This window comes from Gymnoscopelus braueri (genome assembly GCF_963280865.1).
Source record: "Gymnoscopelus braueri genome assembly, chromosome: 1".
Lineage (NCBI taxonomy): Eukaryota > Metazoa > Chordata > Actinopteri > Myctophiformes > Myctophidae > Gymnoscopelus > Gymnoscopelus braueri.
Window position 1 is genome coordinate 52,852,637 of NC_137603.1, and position 12,803 is coordinate 52,865,439.

Below are 12,803 nucleotides of genomic sequence, written 5' to 3' on the forward strand. Positions count from 1 at the left end.
CTAAATGACAAAGGTACCTAATTTGTGCTTTGTCAATAAAAGCAAAAAAAGAGGAATGTTTGCTGCACTGCACCGAGCATCTTAGCTATTAGACCTATAGACATTTCTGACTAATAGAGTATTCAACTTGTACATAACTGAGACCTATGGCTCCTAAAAGCTTCAAATTTGGCACGTCAAACTGAACACAATGAGTGAGTCTGTTTCATTGTGAGGTTGGTTTACTGTCATTCTGGGAATGAGTTGGCATGGTGTGGAATGGAACATTCTGGCTCAGCATGGCTCAGCAGTGGCATACCTGGGTATATGGATGGCAGAGGGGGTCAATAAGGTCATACCTGGGTATATGGATGGCAGAGGGGTCAATAAGGTCATACCTGGGTATATGAATGGCAGAGGGGTCAATAAGGTCATACCTGGGTATATGGATGGCAGAGGGGTCAATAAGGTCATACCTGGGTATGGATGGCAGAGGGGTCAGTAAGGTCGGTTGGCATCCTTTGGCCGCTTGAGTTGAACCTTCAGCCTCTTCATGCCTATCTGAAAGCCGTTCATGGCCTGGATGGCGGCTTGAGCACTGGATGGGTTATCAAAACTCACAAAACCTGCGAGCATAGACAAAAGAGACAAAGAGAGAGAGAGAGAGAGAGAGAGAGAGGAAGATAATGTTTGAGAGGGAAGGATGTAGGTTAGAAACATTGAGGTATGGAAGGAAGAGGGGGGAAAGGGAAAGAGATAGAATGAGACAGAGGGAAGGGTGAAGGAGTAGAGGAGGAGAAGACAGGTAGAATTAAATGGACAGATGGAGGGAGACGAGGAGGTAAAGGAGACAGAGTTGAGATGAAACTCAGGAGAGAGAGAGAGAGAGAGAGAGAGAGAGAGAGAGAGAGAGAGAGAGAGAGAGAAAGAAAATGAAGAGAGAGAGAAAGAAAATGAAGGGCGCGAGAGAGGGAGGAGACACCTCTTTAAACATCAACAATGACACAACAATAAGGCTTTTGTTTTGTCTTTTCCCTGAAGATGAAAAGGAAAACAATCCTGAGATAGATGATTACGGTACCAAAGCAACACGTAAATGTCTAATGGCCACACAGTTATTAGAAACAGAGATTGGGAACTATTAGGGAAACCTGCCAGGGAGTCTAATTTGAATACAGATGGGGGGTGGAGGATAAAAGGTGTCCTGTGAAAATAAATCAGGGCAAAATTAATTTCATGCTGGGTGTAGATTTGTGAGCTCAGCAGATGTGTGTGCGTGCGTGCGTGCGCGCGTGCGCGTGTGTGTGTGTGGCTCCGTACGTGTCGTGTGCAACATGAAGATATGTGCACGGCGTGTTTGAAGATTGCTACACACATGGCATGTTATACCTTTGCACACACGCCTCGCTCGCCGCTGTGTCAACCTGTGTGTACATGTGGAGGTGTACATACGTGTGTAAGGGCACAAAGGTTGTGACAGACGGGACGGTATGAGAGCCGGGGGGGGGGGGGGGGCTCTGCTGAGCTCAGAGGTTCCCCGAGGTTCCTGAGTTATCACCTGGGTGTCGGGGCGGAATGAGCCCTAAGGCTCTCTCTCTCCTCTCTCCACGCTGCTGGGACTCCTGCCCGCCTGCCCGCTCTTATCAGGCAACGGCGGTGATTGACGGCTCGAATTTTCCGCCTGCCAACTGATTTGATCACGCCGCTATGGGTCCAATTTAATTTGGGGGGAGAGGGCAGGCTTTTGTCAGCACCGCCGAGATAAGGCCGTCCGCATTTTTTACAAACCCCCTTTAAACAAACGGAGCAGGGGAAAGGACCTGTCAGGACGCCAGTGATCCGGCCCCCCCCCCACCCCCCTCCAACCTGTCCTGCTCACCCCCCACCCCCACAGCCTCACCTACACCCCCCCCCCCCCCACTCCCTCACTTCCTACTTTAATAAATCTCTGCCTCAAATTTACATCCTGACACCAAAAAAAAGAAAGAACGGAGGGGAAAAAAAGAAGGGAGATTGTGTTTGGCAGGATGTTAAAAAGTGTAGAACAAGAACAAGAGGGCAAAGAGTACATTGCAGTAAATGAAGAAATGTTATTCCAAGACCCAATTATCACCTTATATTGGGGATCTGACGTTTCTTGTAAGATTTTTTAAAATATATTATTATATATTATATATATATCTCTGCTGTTCGGCCGGAACCAGCTAAATCCAAAATGGTAATTGTTCAGGAAATGAAAAACAAAATATCAATTTTTCAGAAAATGAAGAAAACCTTATATTTTTTAAAACAAAGCAATACTGCCTCATCAAACTTGGTATTGTGACTTTATATATTATCAGATACTTGCATGTGTCATTATATTATCACCACTTTACCCAAATCCAGTGCAAGTGGAGTTAGGAGGTTTTGTCCATCATTGATAAGAACAGCTGGCAATGGATCTCAAAGCTCACAACACATCACAACGCATTGTGAGCTTGGAGATCAGCTATTTATGGTGAGCGCCATCCTCATATACTATAGATCAAGCTGAATTCTGTACTTAAACAACTTTTATTTTAACATGCATTGTAAACAACCATGGATCTAACTGTTACCACTGTTGTTCTTCTACAGTTGAGTGCAACAAACAATTCTGCCTCAATACTCAATCATGTATTTAACAAAAGCGATCATGGCACACCAACAATAAAAAAAATGGCATATAAATACAAAATACATTCATGAAAAATAGAATCTGTAGCCTATCAAATCTGTAGCCTACTGCACTAACAATAACAACCACAGTTGAATTTACCTATCATATACCTATCAACATTTTATTATCACTCTGTTGTGTGTTGTGTGTTGCGTGTGTGTGGTGGGTGTTTCTTAGTGCTTTAGATTGTCATAAAAGCTGTGAAAGTCTTTTGGCATGATCTCCTTGAGCTCTTGGAGATGTTTGAAACAAACTCCTGCACACACTCATTCTCTGTCCATTAACATTTAAAAAGAAAACACGAGCAGATGACCTTTGTGAAGACACCCTTCTCCTCTTTACTGGGGTGATATCTATCAAACCTTGCACATACATTCTCTTCTCTTCCCAGTTTATGTTCTCCCAAAAGCATTGAAAAATCTTCTCCCTGTCTGCCTCATACAGAGCAGAGCTTCTCGAGAGCCTGAGAGGAGGGGGGAGTTGTTTGTTTTTGACGGACAGTTTGAGGGTCCAATGGAGTTAGGAGTTTTCGTCAGAGGCGTTTTTTAATACTTTTCATATGTTATTATTTAAAAAAAAATTACACAGATGTAGAGGGGGTTCAATAGCGTTGATTTATGAAAAAAAAAAAAAAAACTGAAAAAGGAGTTAGCTGGTCCCGGCTGGACACTGACGATATATATATTATTTTTTTACAGAGGACGCAGTCTTCTATAGCCGTGACTCCCATGTGGATCTATACGTCACCTGTGACATATATCTAAGACATAATAAGACACCGTCTTTGCACATGGTTTCAGCCCCAATGACTTCCATTATGAAGCTAAAGTTAAATATAAACAAAAAAATATATATTGCTGCCGGGCAGAAACTTGTCCGTAAAGTTATGTCCTACTTCGTCATGCTATATTGTCTCACAAAAGTAGCAAAAATAGCCAATCTACAATCTCAAAACATGTCGCGATGCAACGTGTTTTGAGCTTGTAGATCGGCTATTTTTGCTACTTTTGAATTTGAATCCTGAAAAGTAACAGTTTTGGACATATGAGGTTTACACCCGACAGCAACGATATAAAACTAATGTGGGGAAAATGCATAGAGGTACTTCTCTGGCCTACTGTCAGTGTGCACAAGAAATGTGGTCCAGCGTGTTGCACACACACGCACGCACACGCACAGACCCTCTTATAGACGGTTAGCCTCCAACAGAGCCACATAACAAGATCTTTTTAAAGTTTGTTGTCAATTTAACAGTGTGATTCAGTATCTTGCAAATAAGGCATAACTAAAGATTCAGGAACAATTTCCAGAAAACAAATTTATTCCACCAACTTCACTAAAATAATAAGGCCTCAAGATGGAGCAGTGACACGTTAACATTTTGATTCTATATATTTATTATATATATATTATATATATATATTATATTTTTTTGTGTGGAGCTGTGTGTGGAGGACTGTGGGCTGTACGATGACATTTTAAGCAGCACTCTCACTAAGTGCCAACCACACTTGACTTAAACATTAATGGCCAAGCAAAAAAAGGAAGAAGCAAAAAAAAAAAGGCAACAGTCATTGTTCAGCAAGTGGGTGAATGTGAATTGTGCATGATTCATCTTTTATTTCATGTACTAATTCCACTATTTAAAACAACATTCGCCGTTGAGTGCTCCTCTCTGGAGCTCAATGGGTATATAGCGCCTGACACCAACACTGCAGTGTGAAGAGGTCCAATTCCCACCAGGGTCATCCATCCATGCTACAGCACAAATGTATGCGCTAATCACGCTCTGAAGCATTTTTGGATTTAACAAAAAGAAAAGAAAAAACGCCAAAAAAGCTCTTATTTCACGGTAAAAGACCGAGAGTGGGACAGTGATTGCGTTCGTACCATAACAGGGTCAACTGAAATACCTCCGGGCGATCAAACCAAAATGGAACCGTGCAAAGGCTGTCAGATACACACTCACACACTGAGTGTGTGTTCGTGTAACTCTGAGAGTGTGCAAATGGACCCGAAAGGGTCCATTTGCACACTCTCAGAGTTAAATGAACACTCAGGATTTTATGTACAGTATGCATTTTTTAACAGAGAGGGATTTTTTACTTTAACACTGGATGCAGCTGTGTTGGTGTCGCCTCAGACCACCTTTTCAATTCCTCATTCCAGCTTAGATCCGCCGTAGCAAATTCCTCAGTGTTAATTAATCAATTTCTTTTCCAAATGGAACCAAATGGACCTGCCAACAATAATTAAGACTGAGGATTTGTACTGTGTGCTAATTCCACTTAAGAGAGCAAGGCTTTGGTTAAGTAAAAGTATCGATACTGCACTATAGAAATGTTACAAGTTAAAGTCCAGAATTAACAAAGTACAAAAGTATTGGTATCTATCAGTAACTAGTAAGTTTTCAAACAATTGTAGTGGAGTAATAGTATCATTTTTGCCTTTGAGATGTAGAAGTAAAAGTACTGAAAATTGGAAATACTCCAGTAAAGTAAAAAATACCTCAAAATTGTACTTAAGTACAGTACTTGAGTAAATGTACTTAGTTACTTTACACCGCTGCTTTGGTCAACCTTAAATGTCAATATTGAGTCACTAAACACAGGGGATAGAGTTATACATTGTATCCCTGCAGACCTCCTGTCAGCAAGGTATCCCCTGGGTCACAGAAGTATTTTTTCCATTGGAAATACCATTGGGTCATTGTATCATATAAGAACTGTGTCGTTTATGATATTGAGTTACATTTGATAAACGTCTGTGTTTGGAGAAAATGTATTTATCTTTGATAGTAAAAGTATCATACTGCACTGTAGTAATACTCTGTTACAATTAAAAGTTCGGAATTCAACATTTACTTGAGTACAAAAGTATTGGTATCAAAATGTACTTCACAGGTTAAAAATGCATTAAAAATATTTTGAAAATAGCTGATCTACAAGCTCACAATGCATTGTGAGCTTGTAGATCTGCTATTTTCAAATGGCCGAAATGTATATACAGTCGGGCTAAAGTGGTTAAAGGTTTCATGACATTCAGTTTTACCACACATTAAAAGTCTTTGTCATGGTCCTTGAAACGTGTATAAAAAGTTTTAACAAAAAAATCCACTCCAGTGATCCATGTTAGGTGTTTTTCTCTCACATTTCTAAAGCCTTTTCAACTTCAATGAAAAAAGAAATCTTTGCCTGCGGGTGTCGCTGTTGAGGGATTTTGCCTGTCAATCATTACCTCTGCTCCGCCCCCCCCAAAGGAAAGGATAGGGGAGGGGAGGGGCCAGGAGGAGAGTGGGCGGGATTAATGGCCTGTGACTTCACTGCCCAAGGGCCAAGCTCAGATTACTTTTCAGCCTAATTATCCAGAAAACCCCAGACCACAGAAAATCCACTGAATGTTCAAAGTTCAGATTTTTTGGGTGTAATTGAGGTCATAAAACCCCCCAAAAAATCTTCAAAGTAACTAGTAACTAAAGTTTTCAAATAATTGTAGTGGCGTAAAAGTAAAATATTTGTCTCTTAGATGTAGTTGAGTAGAAGTAAAAGTACTGACAATTGGAAATACTCCAGTAAAGTAAAAAAAAATACCTCAAAATTAGTAAATAAGTACTGTACTTGAGTAAATGTACTTAGTTACTTTACACCACTGCCCAGGGGGATAGCGGTCTCAGTGATCTCAGACTTCGGTCCACTCTCTCACTCTCTCTATATATATATATAAATATATATATATATTTATATATATATATATATAGATATAATACATTATACATCTCCTGTTCCCTGTCTGTGAACCCGAGTCGGCTCCTATTCAAAGCCCCTCTCCCCCCACCTAGCAAAACATTGTCAAACCTTCAGGCTTTTTCTGGAGACACGTTATCTCAAAACCAGGGGCGTATGATTAACTCCACCTGTCACGATCTTCGTCAAAATGCGGCTAACCTGTGTGGCGAAGGCGGCGTCTCTAGCGGAGATGCATGGCTCTCTGTGTGTGTGTGTGTGTGTGTGCGTGTAGGTGTGCGCGCACGCGCGCGTGTGTGTGTGTGTGTGTGTGTGTGTGTGTGTGTGTGTGTGTGTGTGTGTGTGTGTGTGTGTGTGTGTGTGTGTGTGTGTGTGTGTGTGTGTGTGTGTGTGTGCGTGTGTGTGTTTTTCAGGGACCACAAATCAGTGTGTTCTCACACTCACGCCTGGCGAAACGGTGATTTGCAAGCGGAGCTTGTTTGATATATCTCCCAATGAAGATGAATGTGTTTCACCATGAGATCTCTAGTCTGCAGTTTGGAAACAAATGAAACAAAAATGGTCAATAGCGTGTTTTTAAACAATAGAGGGGTAGCTTCTGAAACAAAAACTAAATTCTATTTTTCTATATTATAATGTATTGGATTTACGGTGCATTTTGGTGAGGTCACTGGAAAAAAAGCAGGATTTGTGTGGGCGTTAAAGGTGCTCTAAGTGATATGATTTAGTAAATAAAGTAAAATAAAATAAAAAACAACGCTAACACATTGACTGCTTTTTTCTTCAATTCTCCGAGACCCCCCCCCCCCCTTTTGAGGCGATCACCGGGTGGATCGTTGTGAAGAATAATATTCTATGATTTTTCAAAGGTTAGTAAAAACGCTCAAAATCGCTGGCAAGGGCAGTTATAGACGATGTTTTAACTCTGGCACCGTTCGTGACGCATTGTGTGCTTGTAGATCGGCTATTTTTGGCACAGATTTGGTGTAGACAGAAAAAAGCAGTCCAAGTACAGAGACAACTTAGGTCCAGTTTACCAAGTCTAGACTCGAGGGTTTCCAGTATATTCCGGTGTTATCATTCCTTTAGACTGTGTTCAGTAACAGGGGTTTCCCCATCTCTCCAGCTCTTTAGCAAACAGAAAATACATTTTTAGGTTCGGGATGCCAATTTTATCTAATCAGGAAAGAGAAGCACACAAAGATAATTCATCCGCCTCAATTTTCTAGTGTTCAGTTCCAATTTTGTCTGCAATTTATTTTTTTGTTTCATCTCAATTATTATTATTATTATTTTGTTTCACCAATTATTACCCTGTATCCTGTATTGAGTTCTCTCTCCTGATTGGATAAAGAGCTGGAGAGACAGGGAGACCCGGGTTTCTGAACAAACAGCAGTGATTACAATGAGAATATAGAACTATATAACACTAATTTTAACAAACAAAGATTACACCCTCCTCTAACCCATTCAATCCGGGAACACATCAGTGTCATTTTAGATTTATTTGGCTATTCAAAAATGGCAGATCTACAAGCTCATAGCGCGGCTATGAGCTTGTAGATCTGCTATTTTTGAAATATCTTGAAAATGTGTGCAAATCTTTGAATATATATATATTGAATGAATGCGAACATTTGTACTCAAATATTTGCTTCTGGGGGTCCCTGGAACAAAACATTTTCAGATGGGGGTCCGCGGCAGGGGCGCAGCCATGGGTGGGCCTGGGTGGGCCGTGGCCCACGCACATAGAAAGCTGGCCCACCCCAATCGATTTTGCAAAAAAATATATAATTTTGGATTTTCTATTTTTATACATTTTTTATAATGAATTTTTTGATAAAAAATCGGTAAAATCAGTCAAAAATAAGTATTAAATAACATAACCCTAACCTAAACCTAACCCTAACCCGAAATAAACCGACATAAAGTAACAAAAAAAACGCCCAAAAGCCGTGGGTCGGGGACACACCCGCTCCTGCCTAGGCCCAGCCTATACTAGCGTTCTGGCTGCGCCACTGGTCCGCGGCCAAATATGTTTTCTAAATCCTAACAGTATGTTGCTATATCAGTGGTGCTCCAACTTTTCCATGTCAAGGACCCCCAAAATGTATTTGAACGCGGACCCCAATCTCAAAATATGTTGTTCGAGGGACCCCCAGAAGCATAGATTTGAGTTAAAAATGTTCGCTTTAAAAAAATTATATACAAAGATTTGCAAACATTTTCACGATTTCTCAAAAATAGCAGATCTACAAGCTCATAGCGCGGCACGCTTGTATATCTGCTATTTTTCAATAGCCAAAGTATAATATAATGGTTAAAGTCGTTAGATTCGTTCCAGGTTTTACTGGGTTAATAATTATTCCATGTTTTGCTCAGTGTTGTGTCCATCTAGTGTTGCACACTGTACAGGGCTTCTTGTGGTACAATGCGCGCCAGCGTTAACCACAAACCTGTTAAGATGTCAATATGTCTGCTCCGGTTTCATGGCGATAAACACCTGTACGTTTATTCTACGCTGTGTGTGTGGTTGCATGTGTGCAGTGGTGGTACATTTACTCAAGTACTGTAGTTAAGTACAATTGAGATATTTTTACTTAATACTGGAGTATTTCCAATTTACTTTTGAACAACATCTTAGAGGCCAATATTGTACTTTTGTATTGTAAATATTGTACTTTTATTTTTTGAAAACGAGTTACTAGTTACTTTGTAGAATGTGATTATTATAAACAAATAATAATAATACATTAACTACTTTTGATACTTTGGCTATTTTCATATAATGCTATAATGAGTACTTTTGGTACTTTAAGTATATTTTCATGCCAATCATTTTGTACTTTGTACTACTGCTACTCACTTACATTTTTGATACAGGACTTTACTTGTAACAGACTATTTTTACATTGCTGTATAAATTGAGTACTTCTTACATCACCGCATGTGTGTAATGACACTAACCCACACCATCTCTCTCCCACTCAGTCAAATACATCTGTGTTCATTTAACTCTCAGAGTGTGCACATGTGTCCAGATCTCATTTGTTCGTGTCTTGCACAAGAAATCCACGTTTATGAACAAATGACATAAAAAGTCTATTGATGTCTACTACACGCATGCATATTTTTACCTAACCGTGTTCTTGTTGTTATTCTTTAACTATTTTTCTTTTGTTATTGTTGCTACAATGTTGAGGAACCAAAACCAAAGACGGTTGGGTACTTTATGAGAGGCAACGAATAAAATCTTGAATCTTAAAAATCGAATGTTAAGGGTCTATTTGAACTGTATACTCTCAGAGTTACAAATGGTTACAATAACACCTCTACCATTAATTAACACGTTAATAATTGCATGATTGCAGGTGGTGATGTGCTTTTGCACATATTGTTATGTGTGACTTTGCCATGTGTACTCAAAGCAATGCTTCACCCCCCAAAACGACTTTTTTCTATGAATTACTCACCCCTGAGTTCATGGAGAGTTGTTGTTTAATTAAGAATGCAAAAACTGAGAAAATACTTGAACTTAAAGGGATACTTCACTTTCGGGCCGGGGACACATTTAAAAAAAATATTAAAAATACATGAAAAAAGTTATGGAAAATTCATGGCCCCCTCACACATTAGTAGGACACTGCGTGTCGTGAGGGGGCCATGAATTTTCCATAACTTTTTTCATTTATTTTTAATATTTTTTTTAAATGTGTCCCCGGCCCGAAAGTGAAGTATCCCTTTAACTATGCTCATGTTGAAACCCATGCTCACGCCCAGGCACACTCCTTGTTTACAGACACAATGAGAAATGTAATGATAAAACATAGACAAACATTGTCAATGAAAAACTTGACAACTGGACTAGCACAACTGTTATTAAAAAGAAAGCAATACTTAATTGCAAAATATGTGAACATAATGACACTGGACTTACTGAAATGTCATGGTCACAGTTTAAAATCTGCTCAGGAGGCACTTGTGTAATTACAACTCTTTCACTTCATGTCTTTGTAATATATTCTTCAAAAGGTGGATTAGGAATGCTAGCAATGTAGTTTTAATTAATGATAGCCTATCATTGGACTCTTTCAAGTCCGCACTGAAGAGACACTTGTGTACTCAGGCTTTTGGCAAATTATAGTTTGTTTGTTTTTTGTATTGTAAAGCGTCCTTGGGTTTTTGAAAGGCGTTACATAAATTCAATGTTATTATTATTATTATTATTATTATTATTATTATCATTAATTCATACCATTATATGCTAGCTATGGTTTTCCCTTGCAGTTTTCTAAACAAAATGTTGTAGTCAGGCAAAATGAGTTCTTGGATTAAAAAATCAGGGGGTTCTGAAGCCAAAAAGTTTTGCAGAACCATTGTTTAAATAGCAAAGTTTGAGTGAAAATAAGGTGTTTTGGAAGTGCTGTGCATATGGCTGGATACATGACTATTCAGTGAGAGTTTTGTTGAGAGTTTATTTAACTGGATTTTTAAAATATAGTTAATCTTGGCCTCCTAACTTAAATTCATCACGTAATTTCTCTGTTTTTGGATTCTTCATTCCATCAACAAAAAACACAATTCTCCATGAATTTAAAGTTACTCTATATTTTTTTGTGTGTGTATGTGAATAACGTTTCATCCAATCTGTATGGTCAGACTGGTGGGCCTGCGGACACTTTTGTTCAGTGGTGTAAAGTAACTAAGTATATTTACTCAAATACTTTAATGGAGTGTTTCCCAATTTCATTACTTTTACTTCTACTCCACTACATCTCAGAGGCAAATATTATACTATACTAATTATTTGAACACTTTGATTTTGATTATTATTACAAAACATACATTAACCACTTCAGCCCTATATAAATTCCGGCCATTTGAAAATAGCCGATCTACAAGCTCACAATGCGTCGCGATTTTTACTTTTTACAAACATTTTTTACTAACAGAGTATTTCTATATTGCAGTATTGATACTTTTACTTAAGTACTTTTTCCACCACAGCTTTTGTTGTAAATGGCCGCTGGGGGTTTGTGTGCATGCTGTGCTTGCTTACACGTGTACATGTACAGTATGTATAAATAACACGGCACAACAACAGTAGCAGTGTGAATGAGGGAGTGTGAATGGCATGCGTGTGCATTCGCGTCTGCTATGCCCATTAACCACAGTGAGATTAACCCATTAAAACCGGAAACGCATCTGTGCAACCACTTTAACCATTATTTTATACTTTGGCTATTCAAAAATAGCAGATATAGTATAAGCACATAAAGCCGCTTCAAGTGCCGTGCTATGAGCTTGTCGATCTACTATTTTTTATCGTGAAACTTTGTGTAAATCTTTATGTTTAACACATTCCATGCCAGAGTTTAATCTCATAATGTACTCACCAGTGCCAGCGTTTTATTGTTGTTTTTTAGTTTTTTTCATGTCGCCACAGACCTCGCTAAATAAGTTAAAAGTGCGCGTTCATTTGGTTCTAAACACACAGCGGATCCGTGAGAAACGGCGAGCGAAAACAGTTTCCAAATCCGTGCCGCCATCTTGAAGCTACAGCCGATCAACGGTAAACAGTGATCAGCGAGGAGAAAAACAACAACCAGAGAAAATCGAGTTTTAAACAGGATCCCAGACAGGAAGCGGATACGATCGAAAAAACCGGAACCCGAATAATTCCGTTTCCGACCGGAAACCGGAAACGGAAATGGATCAAAAAAATTCGGAAAGTGCACCTGGGGCACTTAACATGGGAATCGGCGGTTCGCGTAGATCTACGCGACTGGCACGCTGCGGCTTTAAATAGGTTCGCGTAGATCTACGCGACTGGCATGCAATGTGTTAAAGTAAACATAACTCAAATCTTTGCTTCTGGGGTCCCTGGAACAAAATATTTTGAGATGTTGGTCCGAAGCCAAGTTTGAGAACCACTGATATCATAGCAACGTAAGTTTAAAAAAAAGATAACTGTTAGGATTTAGAAGGCATTTGTAGAACCGAGTGCCGCACTATGAGCTTGTAGATCTGATATTTTTTTGAAAAATAACTTGCCGCCCTCGATGCCGCGCTATGAGCTTGTATATCTGTTGTTTTTGAATAGCCAAAGTATAAGATAATGGTTAGAGTGGCTAAAATGACAGGCGCTTTCCCGGTCTTAATGGGTTAAACTCACATCACATCTTTAAGACGAGACCCGTTCCAAGTTCCTGGAAGAAGCCTAATGACTTGAGTTCCCTTAATGCCCGGCATCTTCTGTCTAATTTGTTCATGTCTCGCACACGGCGAGAGGCCCGGAGGCGGCCGCTATAAAAAGACAGGAGTATAGAGGGAAAAAATATAATAATGAAATAAGAAAAAAAAACATATTAAAAAGTCAC

At 39.4% G+C, this 12,803-nt stretch overlaps 1 protein-coding gene across 20 annotated transcripts in view; it reads right to left on the reverse strand.

Annotated features, from left to right (window-relative positions):
• Positions 1-477: 477 nt before the first annotated feature.
• Positions 478-12,803, reverse strand: part of celf6 (CUGBP Elav-like family member 6) — a gene marked incomplete at its 3' end in the record, with an annotated part of 260,109 nt that continues 247,783 nt past the window's right edge. For all 20 annotated transcript variants that reach the window (XM_080445255.1, XM_080445246.1, XM_080445250.1 and 17 more), the window contains one exon: positions 478-605. In XM_080445255.1, the coding sequence (XP_080301381.1) occupies positions 478-605 (128 nt within the window). The remainder of the gene's footprint in view (positions 606-12,803) is intronic.